The sequence below is a fragment of the Coccinella septempunctata genome, chromosome 6 (assembly GCF_907165205.1).
Source record: "Coccinella septempunctata chromosome 6, icCocSept1.1, whole genome shotgun sequence".
NCBI lineage: Eukaryota > Metazoa > Arthropoda > Insecta > Coleoptera > Coccinellidae > Coccinella > Coccinella septempunctata.
In genome coordinates this window covers 23,549,493-23,572,331 of record NC_058194.1, presented here as the reverse complement: position 1 = coordinate 23,572,331, position 22,839 = coordinate 23,549,493, and the positions used below count along the sequence as shown (strand labels likewise).

Here is a 22,839-nt window from a genome sequence, read left to right as displayed (position 1 = left end):
GTCATTTCTTTTGACATCGGTTCAAAATAGTTTGAACCATAGAATAAAGGGATTAGCTTCTTGGATCAACTTAAAAAGCTTTAAAATTAATTTAAATTCATAGAATATTATACTAAATCTTTTTTTAATCTGTATTAATACAGCCACCTAATGTACTGCTATGGTGCTATTATTGTAGATGTTTTTATGAAATTTGTTAGACTTTTCAATGCATCAAGATGCATTTCTTTATGTACAAACATTGAACTTTCTTTAGTTCAATGTGTACAAATAATGTTTTCATTTATGTTAGTTACTTCCGCATTGGTTTTACTTCTGGAATTCTCAATAATTCCAGAGCAAATTCGATATTTGAAAAAAATAAATAGAAAACGTTTCACTTCAGGGTCAAATCGTTTCAGTGATTTTTCTTTCAAGCTATTCAATTTATTGAATATGAAATGCTAATTAAGATAGAAAATGAAACTACCAGTTCTTAACTAGTATTAAAGAAAAAAAACTTTCTGGTTCTGGTCTGTTTTCAGACATCTACTACATTTTGAAGTAGAATACATATTAATTACCTCGGGTAGGGTAGGAATGTATAGATAGATACAATGCAGCTGAAGTGGAGTTTTTAATTTCAGATCAGATCTATATACTTTTAAAAGAACATCAACTGGACCAATTTGGTCAATTTATTTTTTATAAAGTGTTTAATGCACAGAAACAACAAAAAGTAAAAAAATAAATTTATTCTGTTATAAATTATATGTACAAGAGTTTATGACTTCAGGAAGAATTTACACATTTTGTTTTTCTGTATATATTTTTGAAAGAATCACATGATGGCGTTGAAAAGCTCAGGATGGTATCCTCAGATATCCTCGATCCATTGGGCGGACTCTCTCTGACACTCACTTTATATCGACACGAGAATTGGAGATCATAAAGATCGAATCGATATGCCTAAAATAAAAACGAAAAGATTACCGGGTTAGTACTGAAAATCTCATCACAAGAACAGCATCAAAACTTTCCGATATATGTTTTTTTTATTGTATTACTCTTCGATTTTCAATCATCAAAATTCTATCCAATTGGTCCCGTTTTTGTTGATAAACCGTAGATTCATATGACTTGGGAAGATTTTGAAATTCAACTTGTCATATTTCAAAAACGGAGACCAATTTTCGTATGAGAAAGAGGTTCAAATATGCTAAATGACTCATACTATTGATTAGGATATATACCGTGCTTCAGAATTCGGATATTAATAAAAAAAAATTAAAATATACCTACTTGTCCCAATCCCAAGTCACCCACCGATTTGGGAGGCTTCGGACACAAGTTAAAATCTGTTGATTTCTCAACTCTCAAATGAAATAGGTGACTTGGGACGGTGTATAGTTTTGAAAAATTAGAATTTTTGATTATATAGTTGAAATTCGATAAGGAAATTAAATGATGAACAGCGAAAGTACCTAAATATATTGCAACTCAAATGTAAAAAACTGAACAAAGCAAGGGCACTTTGATTTCTTTCATTCTTTGATGATTTCTTTGTGGAAATATCGTAAATAATAATATCCTGCGAAAAATCGGCATATTTCCTGCTGCCAATGCGCCGCTTGTATCTATTCGGCATTGTCCCAAGTCACCCTATGAAACAACAAAATAAATTAATGAGATCCGTGTTGCCGTTTGATTTGTAAACAACCTTGTTTTATGACATATCTAATATCCCACGTATCCAGAAAAAAAAATTACACATGCAGAAAGTGAAACACATGTACAGGACACTAGGAAGTATAAGGTCATAAAAAACGCGCTTTTACTCTCCTGAATTCGTTAATTTTTCCTGTCAATTCAAACGCTCTGGTCACGACAAACTCAACAAGAAATAATTGTTAAACTAACCGAAAAGACGATACACAATCTTATAAGTTTGACCCTTCACTCATAAATGGTAAGAAACAAAGAAATCTGCAAGGGGGGGGGGGGGGGGGTAATTGTCTCAAGTAACAAGACTGACCCAAGTCATCCGAATCTACCGGTACTCTATTGTAGCAAATTTTCGAGAAAAAGTCTCAGAAAAGCGAATGGACTGATTTTTTTTTTGTAGGGTTTTGAACTCTACATAGGTATTCCAATTTCATATATCAAAAATGTCAGCTAGTTCCTTATTAGGAAAATGGATCAAAAAGATAGAACATATACATAATAGATTTCGGGACTTGTTCTGTTGAAATTTTTTTACTTCCTCAAATCATCATTATATTTCACGTTCTGTGGAGACCCACCTTGAGCATCCCATCAACAAAGCAACGTGTGCAATCTCCCTTAATCTTCCCCAGTTCAACAGAACAAAAGAGAAAAAACGTGATTGATACCTTTGTGGTGGCGGCTACCTTGAAATGATTGTGGCCGTCATAACTTTCGTTGCAAGATCCAGTCCACCAGCTAACAGTGTACCTTTGCGTGCCTTTTTTGGGCTTCCAAGATATTCTGGCTCTGAGCTCGCCTTGAGACCAAAATATCTTCTCCAATTGCAGACCCCTCGGCTTGGATCTGGCGTTTAAGTTCAAGGGAACTATCTCATTGTTCGTGACTGAAAAAAAAATTGATGGATTTATGGCGGCCCAGAGACCGATATATTCCCGAAGAAGAGCGGTTTAACTCTAGACGATTCATTAGACGAGTTGATCGCAAACTATGAGAGGACGCCGAACGTCTTGTGATGGTCAATTCCTTATCATTATGAAATGGGATCGTTATTTGAGAAACTATTTCCGTCAAAAAAAAAGAATCTTATTGAAACATAATTGACATATTAACATCAGTTATTTTCGATGGAATTATAGTTGAAACCCTTGGTTGATTACCTACCATTTATAATGAAACTATATTTTGACAAACTCATTATGAATGTGTGCAGAATGGGTAAAAAGAAAGCACCAAATTCAAATTTCAGGTGCCTATCTATCATTTTGTAGAAAAATGCTAGAACAGGTCGATTTTCTTTTATATTTATAATTGAGGAGTTTGTCGTGCACCCCCTACGTGGGGTGAAGATTAGTTGAGTTTTTTAAATAGCAACCCTTATTATGCCAGAAATAATGGATAGACCTTTTGCTACTGAGGATATGGTTTGGTGATGATTATTTTTATTTTTACACATCCCCTTTTATTATTGGGATGAAATACCAACCAAATACCAAATACCTTTTTATGTATGTCAATAACCTATACTTGAGAATATAAGGTAGTAACCCTACGAAAAAGGCATGTTTTTGGATATCATTACAAAAACACCCATCACTCCTCAAGTGTATGTCCTTGACCTCGAAATTCATTTAAAAATTAAAAATTGAAATTCAAAAGTTCGACCACTTCATTCCTATCACAAATAAAGTTCGATTAAAAACATCGAAAACAATGACCAAATTATACTCAGCAACAAAATGTCTATCCATCTCTGGCACATAAAAATTTAGAGCAGGGCTATTCTTAGGGTAAAGGTCGCCCGCGTTTGCTTAAGATTTTGCCGACCCTTTGCCTACACATTAAAAAAGAAAAGACACAGAAAAGTAAAAACTGCTTAGTTCATTTTCCCAAAATACTGATCCTAGAAAAAATCTAATTGCATATTCGTAGTCTACGACCTTGAATTAGTCAGTAAAAAGGCACCCTTATCGATATAACTGAATGAATAATTTATGTTCGGACTTAAAATAATTTCGTTGGTGGAGCGCGGGTAAACAAACAGCAGACGAAATTATTCGAAATCCGAAATCTTTTTATTTTCCGAATTATATCTACCCGGATCATTTTTTTGACTAATTCGAGGTCGTAAATAACGAATATTCAATTAAATTTTTCCTAAGATCAGTATTTCAGGAAATAAATCACTTTTAGTGGAAAATATCGAAAAAATTGGTCGAATTTGAAGAGCTATATCAGCCAGAAAAAAGTCACTGGACCTATGCTAATTTTTTTGGTGATAGATTGATCCTTTGCTAATAGAAAAATTCAACTTTCATTAACCTACCGGGAACAGTTTGGATTTTATGATATTTCCGCGGAGGTCCAAACCAAAATTTCTAATTTTCCATCGACCATAACTTGAAAACTAATCCTTACAGCAAAATTCTGAATTCAGTGAATACTGAATTTTTGGTGGAAATTGGGAAGATCGAAAATTTTTCAAATTTTCCATACCTACACATGTATGAAAAAATTGCGATTTTTTGAAAAATATTTTTGGTCTCCGATCGAAACAAGATTCATACTGTCTACTGATTCGAGGGCGTAGATAACGAATATGCAAATGGATATTTAAAAAAAAAATTATTTTTCAAGCTATGGTCGTTGAAAAATTGGATTTTGGACCTTCGCGGAAAAAATCATAAAAACTAAACTATTCGCGATAAATGTATGAAATGTGCGTTTTTTTTTATTTGCAACGAATCAATCTATCATAAAAAATCAGCATATGTCTAATTCTCTTTTTCTGGCTGCTACAGCTCCTCAAAGTTGACCAATTTTTTTGAAGTTTTCTACTAGAAGTCATTTATTTCCTAAAATACTGATCCTACAAAAAACCTAATTACATATTCGTAATCTACGATCACGAACTAGTTAATAAAATGACCCAGGTCGATATATTTTGCACTCGCTGCACCCCCGTTAGGAACTCAAACTCAAAACTCTACTACCACTCCACACTCCACTCCTTGTACCCTCATTCAGGGTGAATGACTTCTCAACTACCTATAGACGAACGACTTATGCGAGCATTTTTCTACAAAATAGTTAATACCGAAATTATGAATGTTGTGCGATATTTCTTATTCACTCTGTATATTGAAAGAGGTAATTGTTTGGTTCATTCAATGAAAATGAATTCAAAACTTAGGGTGAAGCTAAGTTGAAGAATTTGATCGGTAAAAAGTGGTTTCGTATATGGTTTTATTATCTTATTTCAATTTAAAAGGTTCATAATTGAAAATAATGTGCTGAAATCAAGAACATTTGTGGTACAGATGAAAGCTCATCGAATATTTACTGCAGCGATCTTAACGTTGTAGGAAACCGTTTTCTTGGCATCCTTAGTTGACAATTTACTCAAATACGGTACTTTTTCCAATAACTGAGAAGACTCTACGTCTACTGTGATGTATCTATCAATTGTATCGGCTGCTAGAACCCACGAAGAATTTAGAGATTCACACAATTACAGTGTAGTGAAAAAATTTGCAGTTAGAGACCCTTAATGTGATATTTTGGTGAAAATAATGTTCTTATTAAAAAAAATCAATCAGTCTTCAGGGCTGACCAATCTCGTGAAACTATTTTGGTATACATAAAGGCCAAGTGAAGTAAATAAAAAAAATATAAGGTATTCTTGCGTCAAGCTTTCCTATAAAAAATTGAATACTTACAATTGTTGAAAGAGGTGGTATTCAGAATGTATCCCGACTTTTCCCCTTTGAGTCTCTCGTTTCCAAATTGCACGAGAGCTTGAATTTGAAGAAAATACAGGGAATTCGGCTGCAAGTCGTTCAGAAAAAAATTCGTTTGATCCTGCAAAAACATAACTTTAGATTTTCGCTCCGACCAAAGTCAAAAATTTTGGGATATAACCAAACAACTGCATTCAATGCAGCTTTGCCCTGAGAAAAAACACGATTATGTGTTTCTGAGAACTGTAATGAACAAATATTTCTTTTTCATTGGAAGGTTCACCTCCCATACCCATCATGCATATAGAGAAAGAATAAAAGTCACGAACTCAGGCTATAAATCAGTGGATATTATGTGAAGGAAATGCTTTTTACCAGGTAATAAACTTCCAAACACTCGGATTACAATTGATTTATTAATATTAATATTCCTCCATTATGGTCGAAGACAAAATAAGGTACCCAGTGTGAGCTCTTGTAACTTCATGTAGCATGAAGTTAAAAACGATTCTCAACATAACCCTTGGCAGTGGACATTGACTAGCATATGACCCTCATATATGTTCGCATCATTCCAGAATGAACTAATAACTTCCATTGATTCAGACCTCATTCACTCAAGAAATTTAGTTGGGCAACACTCACTCCAAATTATTAAAACTGTACTCATATCCAAATCAAGAAAGTCCATCCTGTATATTCCCCAAGAAAAATTTTTTCTCGTTGAAAGGTTTAGGATGAAAGGGGGTGTACATATCCATTCATCAGAATAAGGGAGTGACAAAGCAGGGCATGATTCAAACAATGGCAAATGAACTTCTTGTGTGACAAGTCCCATACCCGTCTTCCCACCTTTTGTGCAGTATAAAATTACACGCTTAATGTGTTCTATACAAGACGAATTTTATATAACACGGCTCATAGCCGGAAAATATCCAAATCGTCCTGACTTCAGTCATCTAAAGATGGTAAGTATGTATGTACGCATATTGAATGGTCTCGATAAAGCCGAAAAATTCAGTCATTCGAAATTTTTCAAGCTCTCATTTCAGAAGTTACATGTTTCACTCATCGTCCTTTCTTTCTTCCACATCCTTTTCGCTTCGGATGCTTGGAAAGAATCGCAAGAGAATGGAATCGATTACACACTCGATAATACCGAAAACGATTATTTGGAAGAGTTTTCCGACAATAATCTTTTCGGTGAAAGGCAATTGGACAAATATACGAAGTCCTCAAGAAAAAATAGAAACGAGATGCAACAATTGGTGAGTTTCATAAACGATCTGTGTATTTGAAACGAATGTTAACTATTTAGTTCATAATCGATTGTTTCTGTATTCATAAAAACCAAGACTTTGAAAAATGGTACAACAACACTTTCTTCAAAAATTTCATACTTTCAGAAATACGGGGTGACTAAAAGTATAGTAACTTAAGGGACGATTAATATGGCAAATATTTCGCTGATACTTTACAAGATCTGAAGAAACATTGCAAGGCCATATCAAAAAATTTATGTAAAGGTGAAAAATATCAGTCGGTAGGTATAGGTATATGAGATAAAAAAAATTGAATAGAGTGAGAAAAATTGAGTGAAGATCAACTTTTTGTTTGAATGGCTCAAATTTTTTATGGTTTTTACGATGAAAGCGAAATATTATAATATTTTCATATACACTTGACGAAATAATATTCTTGATAGAACAACACTGGATTCGGGGAACCTAGATAAATCTGACGATTTCAATAACTCCCAGAACACCTGTTCATTCTACCTACCTCTTTAACATGCATCAAATACCTGTGAGAAGGGTGAAAATTATCTATTGAAAAAACTGCTTTTCCGACTGTCGCCTCACATTTCTAAATGTTCATATTTCCTGAGAAGAGTCACCATACTTGGATATTTCATTACCAACATTCCTAGAAAATTTTCTTTATTTCATAATATTTTAGTTTCTTAAATATTCTGTTGTTTGCACTGAAGATATTCGTTTGGACACCCAGTAAAAGAAGGAAGTCATGTCACCTCTTTATTACCTGATTATATGTCCTGATAATGATTGCACTAATTTTGTTGAAGACAATAATTGAAAACGTACTAGGTGGATGATAGTTCCACATTTTTCACTGCAGTAGGATAAGTAGGAGTTCTACGAGTCATTTAAATGATTCAGACTTATCTTCAGTACCTCGAATTCAGTGTTATTGTTCAATCAAAAATATTATTCCATCAAATGGATATGAAAATGTTTCTAATATTTGCGCCATTGGAATAAAATATTGATCTTCACCCAATTTTTTCGCTATTTTTAAATTACTATCTCGTATATCGACTGATATTTTTCATCTGACAAGTAAATTGAAATTTTTTAATAGGTACTCCTGAAATTTTTTTATTTTTGATTGTTCGAGCTGATTAAGAATGCGTATACTAGCTACCTAACAATCCTGTGAATTATCAGCGAAAACTTTGCAATATTAACGAATATAATAATAAGGATAAATTCAGATGCATACCACCCGATGATATAAATATCAACAAGTGTTACGATCTGAATCGAACTAGCCAATTTGCCATCGTCAAGGCCCCAAATGGAGTACGCTCCATCGAAGAAAAGCAGATGCTGACCATGGTTTCGGCCTCATTTGGCCTCATCAGAGCAACATAGCATTTTTCTACGATGGAGAACGTTTGGAATTGATGGAACTTTATTCAACATTGGCAAGCTCTACTGGGTACATTTGGGGCCTTGACGATGGCAAATTGGATAGTTCAATTCAGATCGTAACACTTGTTGATATTCATATCATCGGGTGGTATGCATCTGAATTTATCCTTATTATTGTATTCATTGCCTCCCTGTTATTAGGCGTGATCATTCAGTTTGAGCTCCTCCATCTCCACAGAGCCATTGTCCCTTACGTCACCATCACCCTGTATAATGAGCAGGTATGTTGGTTATGAGGACCTATTTTGAATTTTAGGCACCAAATGAGTTGAAATCGAAGAAAACAGTTTTTTATCAATCAAGCCACAATATCAACCCTTGCTCATGTGGGATGGAGTATAGACTTCTGGATTTGGGACATTTATATTTTCCCAGGTATGAAAACTGTCTATCTAATCTGTTATTTACTACGAGAAACTAAATGAATAAAAAGGGTTAGGAAGAAAAATGAGCATGCAGACTAAGTAGTGTTTGAAGCAAATTCATTAAAATCAGTTCCATCACATAAACCCATAGTTATTGGGCAATTTCTAAAATTATTTTGGATGAATTATGCAATTTCAATTCTTATTATTATTTGTTCAAATATTTGCACATTTTTTTTGATTCTTTATCTTTATGTTTCATATTATATTTTTCGATACTTATTTTATACATTATTTCGCTCCTTTTACTTTTGATGTTCGTTTTTTCATCGTACTTCGTTAAAGAACATGTCTTAAATTTTTGTACCGATCAGAATTCGTTCATTTCTAGTTGTTGTTCGCCTCTGTCTTTCGTTTCACATGCATGAACTCAATAAAAATGTCTTCAGTTTCCATATTGCGGGATGAAAGAATGTTTCCATTCATATCCGCGATATTTATAAAGAAAATAATTTTTCAGGCAAATCCACTCAATGATTTGCAAAGAGGGCTCTTGTGGAAACCTGTACCGATGTATCGAAAGATATTACAAGGTCAGAGTTCTCAAAAAAAATCCAACGGAAAAAAGTGGAAGGCTTTCTTCTATCCTACCAGGAAATTTGAGACAACACTGGACTCCGGAAATCGTTGATGTAGTTGTAGGATGCGAATGCAAACCATAGAAAATATGAGGATTTAGAGATTGTACAGTTGATTAATAAATAATCAATAAATTTTAAAAGAATGCTGATATTTTAATGAATCAGTCTACTTTCATAACCTTGGAAATTGTCTTTGGTTTTGGAAGCTGTTGTTCGCTACTAAATAACGATAAATTTATTGAATGAAATAGGCAGGAAAAGAGAGGAAATGCACAAATAGGATATCCAAAAAACAACAATCTAGAAAAAGCATCAGAAGAATAGAGAAATCTCAAGTTTAGAATAAAGAGGAAACATGCGTTAAACTTACCCTTGGAACAATTTGTTGGTTCACTAGTACTGAATCTAAGGCTTTGACTCCATGTAATCTCCTACTCCAGAACACTTTATACCTATGAATCGGTAAATCAGATTGTGGTGGACTCCAACTCAGCTGAACGCTCAAACTTGTATTGCTAACCCAAAGGGGTGTAACTGTCATATTTTGTGGAGCTTTTGGAGGCCTGGGATCTAGATAAATACAGAAAAAACGACTCATGATAAAAATTCGTTGAAATGTACCACTCTCGAATTTACACCACTAGAACCAAACTTACTAACTGAAATGCTAAAAGTGAATGAATTCTCTGAATATCCTTTGGTGCCATTTTCGTTCACTGCAGCTACCCGGAACTGGTACCAAGTGCCGGCTTTCACAACGTTCTTCAGGGGTTGCACCAACTTCGAGGTTCTTGCACAAATGGACCAGTGCGATAATTTTTCTTCCACGAAATTACGACCCACGTGGTGTCGTTCTTCTAGAACGTAGATTATTCTTTCGTTTTCCCTTGCTGGCCCCCCAGGTTTCCACTCCACGAAAACAGTCCTCTTTCTTCTCCCCTCTGTGACAATGAGATCTCTTGGTATTTCAGGAACATCTGGAAAAATGGATGTCTCAATATAGGACATTGAGCTGGTCCGAGGATCTTGAAGGGTCAGCGAACTGGATTCTCTTGAGTCTCACAAAGACAATAAGCTTGCAAAATATCTTCAAAATCGATTCGACAGAAATTATAGGGCCTTCAATATTCTGTGATTTTCGAACACCCAGTATCTATCTCCGAAACTAGTAAAGATATTTGTGTGTCCCATGTGGTCCTCTATTACCCCCTGCCCGATTGGTCAGAAATCACCCTGTATATTATGTTCTTATACCATGCGCAACAAGAGAAAGAGCTGTCTAAACTGAATCTTATAATAATTTTCCTTTCCTTATATTTTTGAAAATATTTTTTTAGGTCACCTACTTTCTTCTTATCCTATTTTCCATTTTTTTTCTGAACTGAACAAATTTCCAAGTAGAATATGATAAAAAGTATTCCAGATTTTCATTTACCGAATAAGAAATCTACCAAAAGCTTCTCCTATATGGTCCTGCTCCCTGCCAATTTAAAAAGAAAGGAATACAATAACTCAAAAATATAAAAATAATTGAAAAAGCCAAGCTCTAACTACAAAGAAAAAAATAAATGAGTTATGAAAAAACTGTTTGATACAATTAGGTACATTAATAAATAATAACCTTAATAATATGATGAAGTGTAAATATTTCATCAGATTTATTAGTTGGCTTTTTTAAATGACAGATTGCTTTAAAAATTTCTTAAATTTCGATTCATTAAATGAATAACAAAACCCAGGTACCGTCTTTCAGTTTTTATCTGGTTTGAATGAATTCCGAAGTGTATCAATATACCTACCAAGTGCTAAAACGTATGACAGACCACCAGGCTGATGAATACATTATTATTACGAAGCTGCTTGCCGGAGGGTTCCAGTGCAAAACTCGAACCTGCAGCCATCAGATTACCTAATAATGTCATTAATTTAAATAAGTAGTTACCTTATCGTTATTGATGATTATGATTCTGGACCTACATAAGTCAATAATAAGACTTAATAAGATCAACATCGAACCGTTCGGATTAAGGTTAAATATTGTTGATTTAAACAGCGAGAGTTGGGTTTCATTTCTTTGTGGGAGTGCCGAGACTGAAATCAAGATGGTAATTTCATGGTATATGTATAGTAATCAAATTTAAACAACTCCATCAAGTTATCATCGGAAAACTCATTACTTGGGGGTTTTACATTCGAGTCCTAAAGCTGCTTATAAGTGAAGAATATTAAAATGTCACTTGGGACATGTCGCCAATTCATTATCGGAATCACTGAAATGCAATATACTGGGTGATTTCAAGTTTGAGTCTTTACTCCTTAGCGTATTTATTTTTTCTCCTTCAGGTTTTTCTGTTCTGTAGAGGACAAAACTAAGGATTATTTAGTTTTTCAGTTCAGGCAATAATACATCTTCTACATATTCAAAATGAAGAAAAAAATTGTCTAAGCTTAGCCATATTTAAGTACATCAGGATCGTGGTCCATCCACGATGTTATCACATATTTCTTTCTTCACATAATAATGGATAATAGTGGATAATGGATTACATCTCTTACGCACATTGACAAAATATATACGAGAGGTGCAGACATAATAATTCAACATTGTCCATTTCTCTATATTATATTGTTTCAGGTGATGTTGTTCCCTTCTTAAAAGGCAGTCGTTAATGTGTATTTACGAGACAATTCATCTGAACTAGAATAGTGGAGGCACCACACAATTGTCGTACAAGCTGACGATTTCTCAATGATTTCTATAGCGCATAACAATGAGTTTCAATGAGTCGAAGCTTTTCTTTATTGATATTACGATACTGTATAATCCTAATTTGAAATTGTTCTTTACGTAGGTGTCGGATAGTAGGTACTCTCCACAACTACTTCGTACTTTAAAGTATTTATTAGATTGATAGGTTATTTTCAAAATTGAATCCAAATGAATACATGTTCAAAAACAATTTTTTTTGCATAATGATGTATTACACGATACACTCACCCTATTTAAAAAAGAGTTTTAGGCGCAAAGGGTTGAAATGCAATGATGAATCTGAATGGACATGTGAATAGGTATATACAGAGTGTTTACAAAGGTGAGGCTTTTTTTTTTGACAGAAGGTAGAACTCATCAAAATAAGTCGTTTAACCGAAAATTGTCTTTATAAAATATCCAAGATGGCTGCCCTTAGAAGTTCGACAAAATTTCATTGAATTTCAAGTACGCGACTGTGGAAGGTGACTCCGGCATCGCAAAAACGAAACAAAACATAAACATATGGCTGGACAATGAATGGTTCAGTACCAAGTTCATCGGATCAGATGCATCAGGTCACTTTTGAGAGAATAGTAATTGTTGTATCGTGCAATTTAGGGTGAATAAATAATGTAGAAAATCGAGGCAGTTTCTTGAAAGTGCTTATGTTAGTTATGTTGAAAAAGTGCTAGGATGTTTCACCATTTCATCCCATTTTTTCGGCGATTGTTGGAATGTGTTCGAACAACAAGATTGTGATGCCCATTGTGAATAATTTAGACGAATTTTATTGGTGAGATTTTGAAGTATTATTCTATATTTACACTTGCGTGCCAAGTCTCTTCTGTTAGTTGGTATCGAAATGTGCCATTTCTCAAAATCGTGTAATTTGCTTTGCGATAATCAAGCTTACAAACGGCCTAGGGTCGTATTAGGATATATTTCAGTAATCATCTTAATTTTTTTTTTCAACTTTGTCATTTTGAAAGTTTTGTTAGGTGATTTTTGGTAATACGCTCCATTTTGACCAGTTCTACCTTCTGTTGAAAACAATGCCTCACCTTCAAATACACCTTGTATATTCTAAAATGAAATTTTTTCTTCATACACAAAGTTCAGTCCTATTTACAACGTGACACAGTATAGATCTAGCAAGAACTATGTTCTCCATTTGTTGTTACAAATGCGAAAACAAAATTGTCTGAAATTAAAATTTCACTAAATGAGAATAATATTTTTTCAAAAAAAAAATATTTTTTCGATGCGGAAATTTCTTGAGAGGAAAAATGGTAAAATTAACAACAAAAAATTTAAATCTTATCGAAAGGATATTAAGTAGTGTAGGTGTACTAACTGTACTGAGGAGTTATGAATGTAAATAAAAAAATTTCTTCTTATCGCGGAGACCATACCATAGGTTTAATGGCCTATCCAGAAAGGCTTGCATGCAAACCAGAACCCCTGTTTGAATATGCGCCAGTGGCGATTCCAACGGGGCCGAAGACCAACTGATTGATTTCCAACAGGCTAATGAAACTGGTTTAGATATTAAAATAATGGCCTAGTTTTTATGGCTCCTGCTCCTGACTTGAATTCCAATAGGACCACCTGGGTTCGCCGAAATGCTACTACGTACAGGTGGTCTAAAAAAGGGTTATGAAATTGCGATTACGGGAGGTCAACCATAGTCGAAAAACCGTACGTTGATGATTGATGAACCTGTAAATTTTTTCATACATCCTTGCCGTATTTGAATTACCAATGGGATACTGCGATACATGGGGAATTCCTTTCGAAAAGAAAGGACTTGTCATGATGAGTTCCAAATACAACAATAATTTATAATTGAGACAATTGAGTAAATTCAATTGAATACTGCTCTGGAGAAAATTATAACAATTTGCTTGGCTTATGATTCTTATAGATATAAGTTTTCAGTTTTGATAAATTATCGTTCAAATTGCATCGTTTCAGAAACTATTTATTGGCAAAGGATTGCGTTAAGACCACATTACATCTGTAAACCTCAAGATAATGAATCTGAGCATTGAACTCGAAGACCATGATAAATATTTACATTTTACCCTTTTTGTGTTGACTAAATCGGTGAAGAACGGTGTTAATAGTATTGCTTGAACCGATAGTTGATACTTAAAATGAGCGTGAAGGCTATACTAAAAATAAGAACCGTTTTTGCAGAGTATCGGTTTCTTCTATAGGGAACAGACAGAAATGTTTGGACTGATTTGTTAGGAGGAAATTGTTTCATTTCACTTACCTACCTGATATAATTCAAATATCAAGCATAGTTGTGTACCTATACTACTAGCGTATGAAGCATAATAATAATATTCGGATTATGTGTATTGTTCAATGAACTTGTAATATATTATTTGGACATTTCATTGAAAGCGTGTCTGATGTAAATAAATGCGAAACACTTTGGGATTTCAGGATGAAAATTAGTGAGGGTGCTCAATATCAATTTCAATTGAAAAGGGTTGTAGCAATTATGCGAAGAACATCTACATACGAGGATATATTGAAAAATTCTTAGCCTACTATAAAACCAAACAAAATTTCAATGTCAAAATATTTTATTACTCAACATATTCTCCCCTTAATTGGATACATTTATTACAGCGAACCTGCAACGTCTCCAGACCTTCCAAAAACAAATGTTTCTTCTTGCTCTGCAAACCAGACCTCCACAGCTTTTATAACCTCCTCGTTGGAAGAAAATATACGACCTTTCAAACTTACTTTTTTTAGTTGAGGAAAGAGATGATGGTCGGATGAGGCCAAATCTGGTGAATAAGGGGGTGTTCTAGTAATTCAAACCCTAAATCATTAATTTTATGCATGGCAACATGAGATTTGTGTGCAGGGGCGTTGTCCTGCAAAAACAAAACACCTCTCTCTACTTTTTTTCCCGTAAAGTGGACAGTAATGTCAAATAGTAATCTCCAGTTATTGTTCTACCCTCATCCAAATAATCAATCATGATTACTCCATGGCAATCCCAAAAAACTGAAACAAGAATTTTTCCAGCAGATTTTTGGACACGAAACTTCTTGGGTCTTGGAGTACCAGAGTGTCGCCATTCCATCGATTGTTGCTTTGTTTCTGGATCGTGGAAATGTACCCAAGTCTCATACATAGTAACAATTCGGTTTAAGAAGTCTACATCGTTTTCAAATCGAGCACAGATCGAACGCGTTGCTTCTACCCTTGCACGCTTTTGGTCAACATTCAAACATTTGGGGATCCATTTTGCAGCAATTTTTCTCATGTCCAAAATGACGAAAACTATATGACGAACGCGTTCGTATGAAATATTCGGTGCTTCATTTTTCCGTTTTAACCCAATTCGACGGCCTGATAAAATCATGTCATGAACTGCATCGATATTTTCGGGGACTGACACAGAAACTGGCCATCATTCTTCAATGGAAAATTTACTTCTTTTGAAGCATGCAGTCCAATTTTTCACGGTCGCATACGAAGGACATTGATCACCAAAATGATGCTCGATACTGCAATTTTTCGATTTTCACAATTTCGGTGGACATCTTCTTTCTTTTAATTTATTGCGTAACTCTGGATCACTTTTTTGACCTCAAACTTCACACTGACACTTCTAATGAGTTATTGTTCTTTTCTATGGTAACGCAATATTTTTTTATGCATGGAACTGGTCTAGGCTAACTAGATATCAATACATCCTCGTAGTGCTAGACACTAGACTTACTGATCTTTAACGAGAAATCAAGTCTCAAAGCCCTTCGCATTTATTTACAGACAAGTATAGTGCTCCACAAATGTGAGGGATGATTCCTTGTCAGAAAATAGTGTGGGTCTCTCATATACACTTTTTTACCTCGTAGAGAATTGTGAAATTTCAATTTTGTGACATAACGAAAAATAAAATGGCCAAAATGGATTATATTAAAGATGAAATTGCGGAAATAATCCGATGAATCTATGCAAAATTGCTGCGTACTTCACAGCATCGTAAATGCCGTATCATTGCTTACCTGTTATATTTTTTAAATTAATGGGTTGCTGGCAGGTAATGCCGCATCTGTGTTGACAACACTTGGTGAGGCTAGGACATTGAGAATCCTGCTGACAAGCTTTTATACAGGCTGTGGCGAATGGTGAGATGAATGACTCGTTTTCAGGGCACTCTCCCGGCTTGTTCAAACCCTTGGACAAACAGGATCTTATACACTGAAATGAAAAGAGTATGATTGCGTTGGGAAAAGGCTGCATTAATGTAGTCATTCACCATGATTAGCATGTAGATTGACTTGAGGGGATTTAAGAATTAATATGAAATATTGTCTCAACCGCTCTTTAATCTTCATCATGAGACCATAAATGTCAAATGCAATGACTATTAATTGCCAATCAATATTTTTGATGGTACAAAAATCATTCTGGTTCCCAGATGGTTAATGAAGATGAAGGAGATGTTTAATTTCAATTTAATATTTATAGCACGTGGAAAAGGAGGAAGAATCCAGGGATTATTAGAATATTTCGTTTATCAAAAAATGTTTCATTGTTTTACTGAAACTGCAAAATTTGACATATTTCCTTTCTCAGAATATTTTTTTTTTTTACAATGAACCAATTCAATCAGGGATGGCAAAACTGTGGTGACTTATTTCTAACATTTTAATGGATTTTTAAAGGATAATTAGCCTAAATCAAAAGAGCTGAAAAACTGATTGCTGTTTTCTTTTTCCTTATCCTGAAATTAACAGAAATTTCATTGAAATTATGTATGTGGGATTGTTTCATTATACAGGAAAGTTTTTTACCCTTTCCAAAATCATTATATTTATGATTAGGTACATATTATTACAATTATTGTTGGATTCAATTGAACAATTTACACCATTGTAGAATCATTTAATAATATTGTCATCCAGAAGATAATGATTCATCACCCGTAACCGAGACTCGAAAAAGTTCAGATAAAAAATTACAATATATTGTGTTTTTTTTCTGAAAGGAACCTTACAGTCCTGATCTAATAGGGGGTGGTCCAATACTATCGAAGGATCGACCTTGTCACTACACAGTTTGCACATATTTCAGCACTTATATTGTATTAATTCAGTATTAACTGTATCCAATTATGTTCCAGTGTACACGGAGCTGTTTGTAAATGGTAAAACAAGTTTCAAGTTCCGCAAGATATATATTCTTCTTATAACTCCATTAAGAGACTATAAATCTTAACAAATTAGTACTCCATTACGGTTTTATACGCTTTGTTCAAATGAACAGGGTTTTTCTGCTAGCATATGGTGCTAATAAACCCTCAGGTTCAGTGTAGTGATGAGATACCATTGGACAGTGGCGAAGATGAGAGTTGGTATATGTGACGGTGCGTCACATCGTACACTTCATCCATCATACTACAAACAACATCTCTACAACAAAATACCCTTGACTTGGAGAATTGTTCAAATTTCATTTATTTCCCAAATGTACTGAGAAGAAAGGTCCTGAACTCGAAAAATACGCTATTCCCTCTCTCAATATAATATGTACTATTAATAATAATCAAGTACATTTCCATGAAATAATAAAAACTTCTTCCGTATGCACAACTCAACATGAGTGCCACTGTGCATAGTAATCAACGTTTGTCAGAAAAGCGGTCCAGATACTTGTATGTGATATTATTTATGTTGACTTGTTCATTTTCGGATATAAAAAAAATCGATCCTTTTGAAATTTGATCAAAGAAAAATATGTTGGAAGGGATGTATGAAAGTATGTTGATTTTCGGAGCAAAACTAATTTTTCTATACAGATAGGTATATAAAAATGAGAAGAAGAATCTTTTTGTTGATTTCTAAAATCTGTTTGAAGTGTAGTAGGCATGTATCTTATATTAATTTTTTTTCAGAAATGAGCATGTGGATATCAAAAGATTACTTGTTTCCATTTAAATTCAGATTTGACGAAATGATACGAAACTTCGAAACAAATTCTTTACAATGTTCATTTGCCGGTAGGTACGACAATGGTTTCCATGCTCTGCAATGTTTCATAATACATAATGTAGCAAGTTTTTCGAATTTGTAAATTCAAAAAATGCACATGATATGAACCAACATCGTTATAACATATCAGTCACGTTTTATTTCTTCGTGCATCTAGGTCATAATCTCATAGAATGTGAATAAAATAACAATCTATCACTACCATCATCGGCTCTTACAAGCGACCATTGATGTAAAAATCATGATAAGTTCTATGATAAACCATCTATTTTATGAGGACTTGGTACATACTTGAGTACGTTTCAATGATCTGGAAACAAACAATATAACTGGAACATGAATATTTTCAGTCTCTTCGCCTGAAATAAACCTATCTAGTCGATAAATCTATTGAACAACAATACCGTCGCAGTTTCCACTTGTTCGGAATTCCTACTTCCAGAAATTCAATTTTTTTTTATTCAGTAATTTAAGCAGTTCATAGGAATAAGAAAATATTTGAACGGAAACAAAGCAAGTAATGTAAATATGTTATTCTACTTGGACTCCCCAAAAATTGAACATAACTCATCATGTTCATATTTTTATATAATTCATCACGTGTTCATTTATTTTTTTAATTGTGAGTTTTATTTCAGATATTAAAAAAAATACGAAAGAGGCATGTTTTCGATAACACTTCATCACATCAATACCTACACTTAAGGGGTGTTCAATTACCCCTAAACCCCTAAAGTGTAGTGATTGAAATATTGAATATTTTAATACTTGAAAAGAGTGATAATTTTAATCCATGTTGATGAAAAACCCATCCAATGAGTCAATCATCCTGAGCAACAAAAGGTCTATCAATTGCTGGCACAAAAATCAGGGTGGCCATTTGAAAAAACTCAACTACCCTCCACCCTCTTAGAGGGTGCATGACAAAGCTGCATGTAACTTGAAAAGTTGCATTATTTGATATGAAAATTGACCTGGCCAAGCATTTTTCTACAAAATATTAGGTGAATACCGAAGATATGTGCGTTAGTTCTTAGTCACTCTGTAGTTTTAACGGCAGTTCTGTTGTCATTCTCAGGCCCAGTTGCAGGATTTAAGATTTAATGCCCCATTGAAATTTTAAACTAAGATTTTTGAGGGAAATAATGAAGGATTAAAATTTTGATGGGTTTTGTAACGAACTTTTCCTCCAAGTTTAAGAGATTTTAAGTTTGATTTGTAATTTCATTTTGAGCTTATATTATTTCAAACCCAATAGGTGTTGTAGTAAAACTCAGCTGATTTAATATGTGGAGTATCTGATAAATTATTATTATTATTATTATTACCATAATATATAAATCTTTAGATGGAAAGGATCACTATGAATATCCTACGCACAAGTTGTACTTAACAAAAAAGTACTTTCCATTCGATTTTATTAGGTATAATAGAGTCGATGAATATCCATCAATTTTCAACAGATAAAAAGTCGTACCGCTACTGGCTTCATTACCATTTTCTTTTTATCATCTGAGCCCCTTTAACAACGAGTTATAGCATTTAGCATGACAAGCCGATTGTTTGAAAAAGACTTCATTTGCATAATAAAGAATTATAATCTTCCCAACTTGCAGCACGAACTAGGTGCGCCCAGGTATAAGGGACTCACTATATTTAAGTTTTTTGCCCATAAAGATGATTCAAATAATTATCTCGTGAGATCAATAAAGTTCTAGGATGAGAGGAGATCCCACTGGCCAATGTTCAAATTTTAGTAATAGGTCAGTTGGTCTTTAGCCTTTCATTCACCGCCTAAACAATAACTTCTTTCTTATCAGATTACTAATAAATGATCTCCGTACTATACTCAATTTGTATTCAGCATACAAGGGGGGACAATTAATTGTTTCTTTATTGGAAATTTTTATATTCATTATGGCTTCTTCACTGTTTATATCATTTTGATTCATCATCTTCAATTATTGAACAAGCAACTGTATGAAGTTTTGGTATATTGTGTTAAAGTCGGTTAAATTTCGTCGAGGAAATTTAACCGACTTTTCAAGAAGGAGAACTGCAACCTTGCAGTGAAATAAAATATTTATTTTCAAATATGGAAGTCAATCTTCGCTCGAAGACAGCACTCAGTTTCAGCATCGTATTCGCCCACTGAAAGAAACAATTAATTGACAGAATTTCTCGATATCGCATTGAGAAGGTACTCGATGATATTCTGGTCGGATTTCTTGAAAATGTTGATCGAAATTTAACATCCGATCCGTTCATGCGAGATTCCAGAGTAATCTCGTCTTACATCAATTGAATCGATCTATTTCCGTTCAAGATCTCGACTTACAAGGTGAAATAGGGCAATAACAATTACTACAGACTCGTTCTGTCCACAGAAAGGGGAATTTTCACGTTGGTAGGACGTAAAGGATTCTTGGATCTTGGAATGTCCAATAGTGGAAAAGGAATAGGCATGGCAGCAAATATTTCACCAAAAGGGCTTATTCACAATTGTGCAATTTCAACGTAAAAGTTAAAGTATTGGTTTTACGTGAGAGTGTTCATAATACTAAACATAATTAGTCAACTTCACAACAAAAACTAGATATTTCAAGGGTATTTGAAGCTGAACAATTATTTCTATTTCTAACCATACGACTAAGTTTTGCTTCCGTCAAATTTCGTAAAATGAAAACCATTAAATTTTCAATCGGATATTAAATTCATAAGTGGGTGGAGTTTTTCAGAAATCCTTGTAGTTTTTGCCCAATAATATTGGTTGCAATCAACATCCATTTCACCATAAAATCTTGATAAAGATGATGCACCTAAAAGGCTTTGAATCCTGCCACTAAATGGACAACATTTTGAATGGTATATATTCAACCAAAAAGTGAGTAAAGTGCTACTCTGTACCACGCATGTAGCTCAATCGAAAGGCGGTTTCTTTCTTTTTTTTTGACTCACATAGGTTGCATTCATTATTTTTGATAAAGCTGTAGGTGGATTTATATTTTTATTTAGCAGGACCTTGATAAAAAAATCAATAACAATCGAAATAAATGAGGTTTTTCCGTACATCAGCATGGAATTATTGAGCGTGTTTTGATTTTTAATAACTGAAGAAAGTTTTTTTGCGATAGTTGTCAAAACCTTAATTTTCTACCTATCGAACGCCTCTGAAAAACGTGGTTGTTTTTGACAGATAACTTGGGAAGATATATATGATATTCTTACGAGAAAAAAATCAAATCAAGAAAGCACAAAATTAAGAGGTTTATCTGGTATTCTGAAATTTTTTTTTTCAGAAAGTAAAAAGTTAACTGAACAATGCAAATTACTTGGAGTGCAGTAGATGAACGCATTTTGATTGCAGAACAGATAAAATGAATCATGAATCAATTTAGAAAATTCTCTTCAAAAATACAGTAGAACGAATAATAATTGAAAAGAAATAAAATTACAAGAAAAATATGTAGATTTTTTTCGATAAATCAATTGACTGAATTTTGTGACACCCCTCCTAACTTTTCCTTAATTTAAAAAGCCCATTCGTTATCCTATCTTTAAGATAAAGTCGTTCAATTGATCTGAAATGTTTTTTCCCAACTTCGTATATATTTTTCTTCATTCCAAAAAAAAAATTACTCCTACCTCATTCTTGCCAGGTTTCGACCAGCACTTTACCTCACATCTGGCCACCGACAGGCTGTCGTAGTGCCCGAAACGTAGTTTGGTCTTCGCCGTCGCGACGTCTAAAACGGCGGCGACCGCAAAAACAACAGCGAAACGCACCGCGCGAATAGGAGAGGCCATCATCGCGGTATTATGTCTACTACCACCTTGCCACTGTAACGTCCGTTCTCAATGTTCTCATGACGGATCGCCAACCAAATTACGATCGCTTCTGACAAGTCGTCGGTCTAGTCAGGCTGCTGCAGGACCCAGAGAGGACATAATCGTCGGCGAAGATTTGCCGCAGTTAACATCCTCATCGGACCGGAGGGTGACACACGAGGGAGGGTCTGCACTGGGCCCCCCACACGGACATCTCTTGAATAAGAAGAAAGACAACCTATAGGAGAGACAGAGAATTCGTTCCCAGTTTTAAGCAACCCCTCTCGAAATAGAGAAGAAAAAAAATTGAGAAAAACCTGACACGTACAACTTGGTCCTGATTATGTAGGTACTTGTAGCTTTCAAGAACTCAATATCCTCCATGGAAACTTCAAATTAAATACCTACACCTCCCTATATACTTCAACACAAGGGTTGAATATTCAATGCCTATGTCCTGCAACTCCAGGAAACGACAAAAATGTCACTAAAACGTCAATACTTCTACTACAAAAACACATACCTACACACGGGCCCCCCCAGAATTCTTGGTGTCCCCCCCCCCAGATACTGAAATCGACTCAATTTTCTAGTAAGCAAGCATAAAACTACATTTACCTTCCCAGGATTCCAAAAAAATTCTGGCTACGCTAATGCGTCTGAAAATGATTACAAATTCAGGAAATTCAACTATTTTATTATTCTGCAATGATGAGGCAGTCAATTATAGTTGAATTCCTTGAATTTTTAAACACTTTATTGTACATTTTATTGATGCTCTGAAATCGAGATTCCCACCACTGCTGTTGAGTCTAGAACTTTTACTGCCATGCATCCAGATTAGTCCTTAGTCCAGATACTGAAGTCGGCCAACGCTGCCCAGATCTAGCAAAAAAATTGCCCATATTTCCGAAAATTCAGATTCGATGAAGTTGAAGACTGATGCAGAGACAAATGTCTCTGACTAATGCTTCAATCTAAAAAACAATTTGAAGGTTGGTGTAAAGTTTGGGCGCCATCTGAAGATTTTTAAAAGATTTTTCACGGC

General features: G+C 34.3%; 2 protein-coding genes across 5 annotated transcripts; one reads left to right on the top strand and one right to left on the bottom strand.

Annotated features, from left to right (window-relative positions):
• Nucleotides 1-719: 719 nt before the first annotated feature.
• On the bottom strand, nt 720-21,898 carry LOC123315792 (anosmin-1). Its single transcript, XM_044901647.1, has 7 exons — nt 21,609-21,898; nt 15,975-16,170; nt 9,842-10,162; nt 9,556-9,755; nt 5,424-5,565; nt 2,373-2,590; nt 720-948 (listed from the first exon to the last, which is right to left on the bottom strand). Exons 1-7 carry the CDS (start codon nt 21,771-21,773, stop codon nt 772-774), a joined length of 1,419 nt encoding a protein of 472 aa, XP_044757582.1. The 5' UTR covers nt 21,774-21,898; the 3' UTR covers nt 720-771.
• On the top strand, nt 5,576-9,276 carry LOC123315793. 4 transcript variants are annotated; one of them, XM_044901649.1, is made up of 4 exons: nt 5,576-5,822; nt 6,175-6,712; nt 8,436-8,554; nt 9,065-9,276. In XM_044901649.1, the coding sequence occupies exons 2-4, from the start codon at nt 6,326-6,328 to the stop codon at nt 9,264-9,266; spliced, it is 708 nt and encodes a 235-aa protein (XP_044757584.1). In that variant the 5' UTR covers nt 5,576-5,822; nt 6,175-6,325; the 3' UTR covers nt 9,267-9,276. The 4 variants fall into 4 exon arrangements, with proteins under 4 accessions (XP_044757584.1, XP_044757583.1, XP_044757586.1 ...); XM_044901648.1 differs by having other exon boundaries at nt 5,893-6,712; XM_044901651.1 differs by having other exon boundaries at nt 5,576-6,412; nt 6,497-6,712.
• Nucleotides 21,899-22,839: the final 941 nt, after the last annotated feature.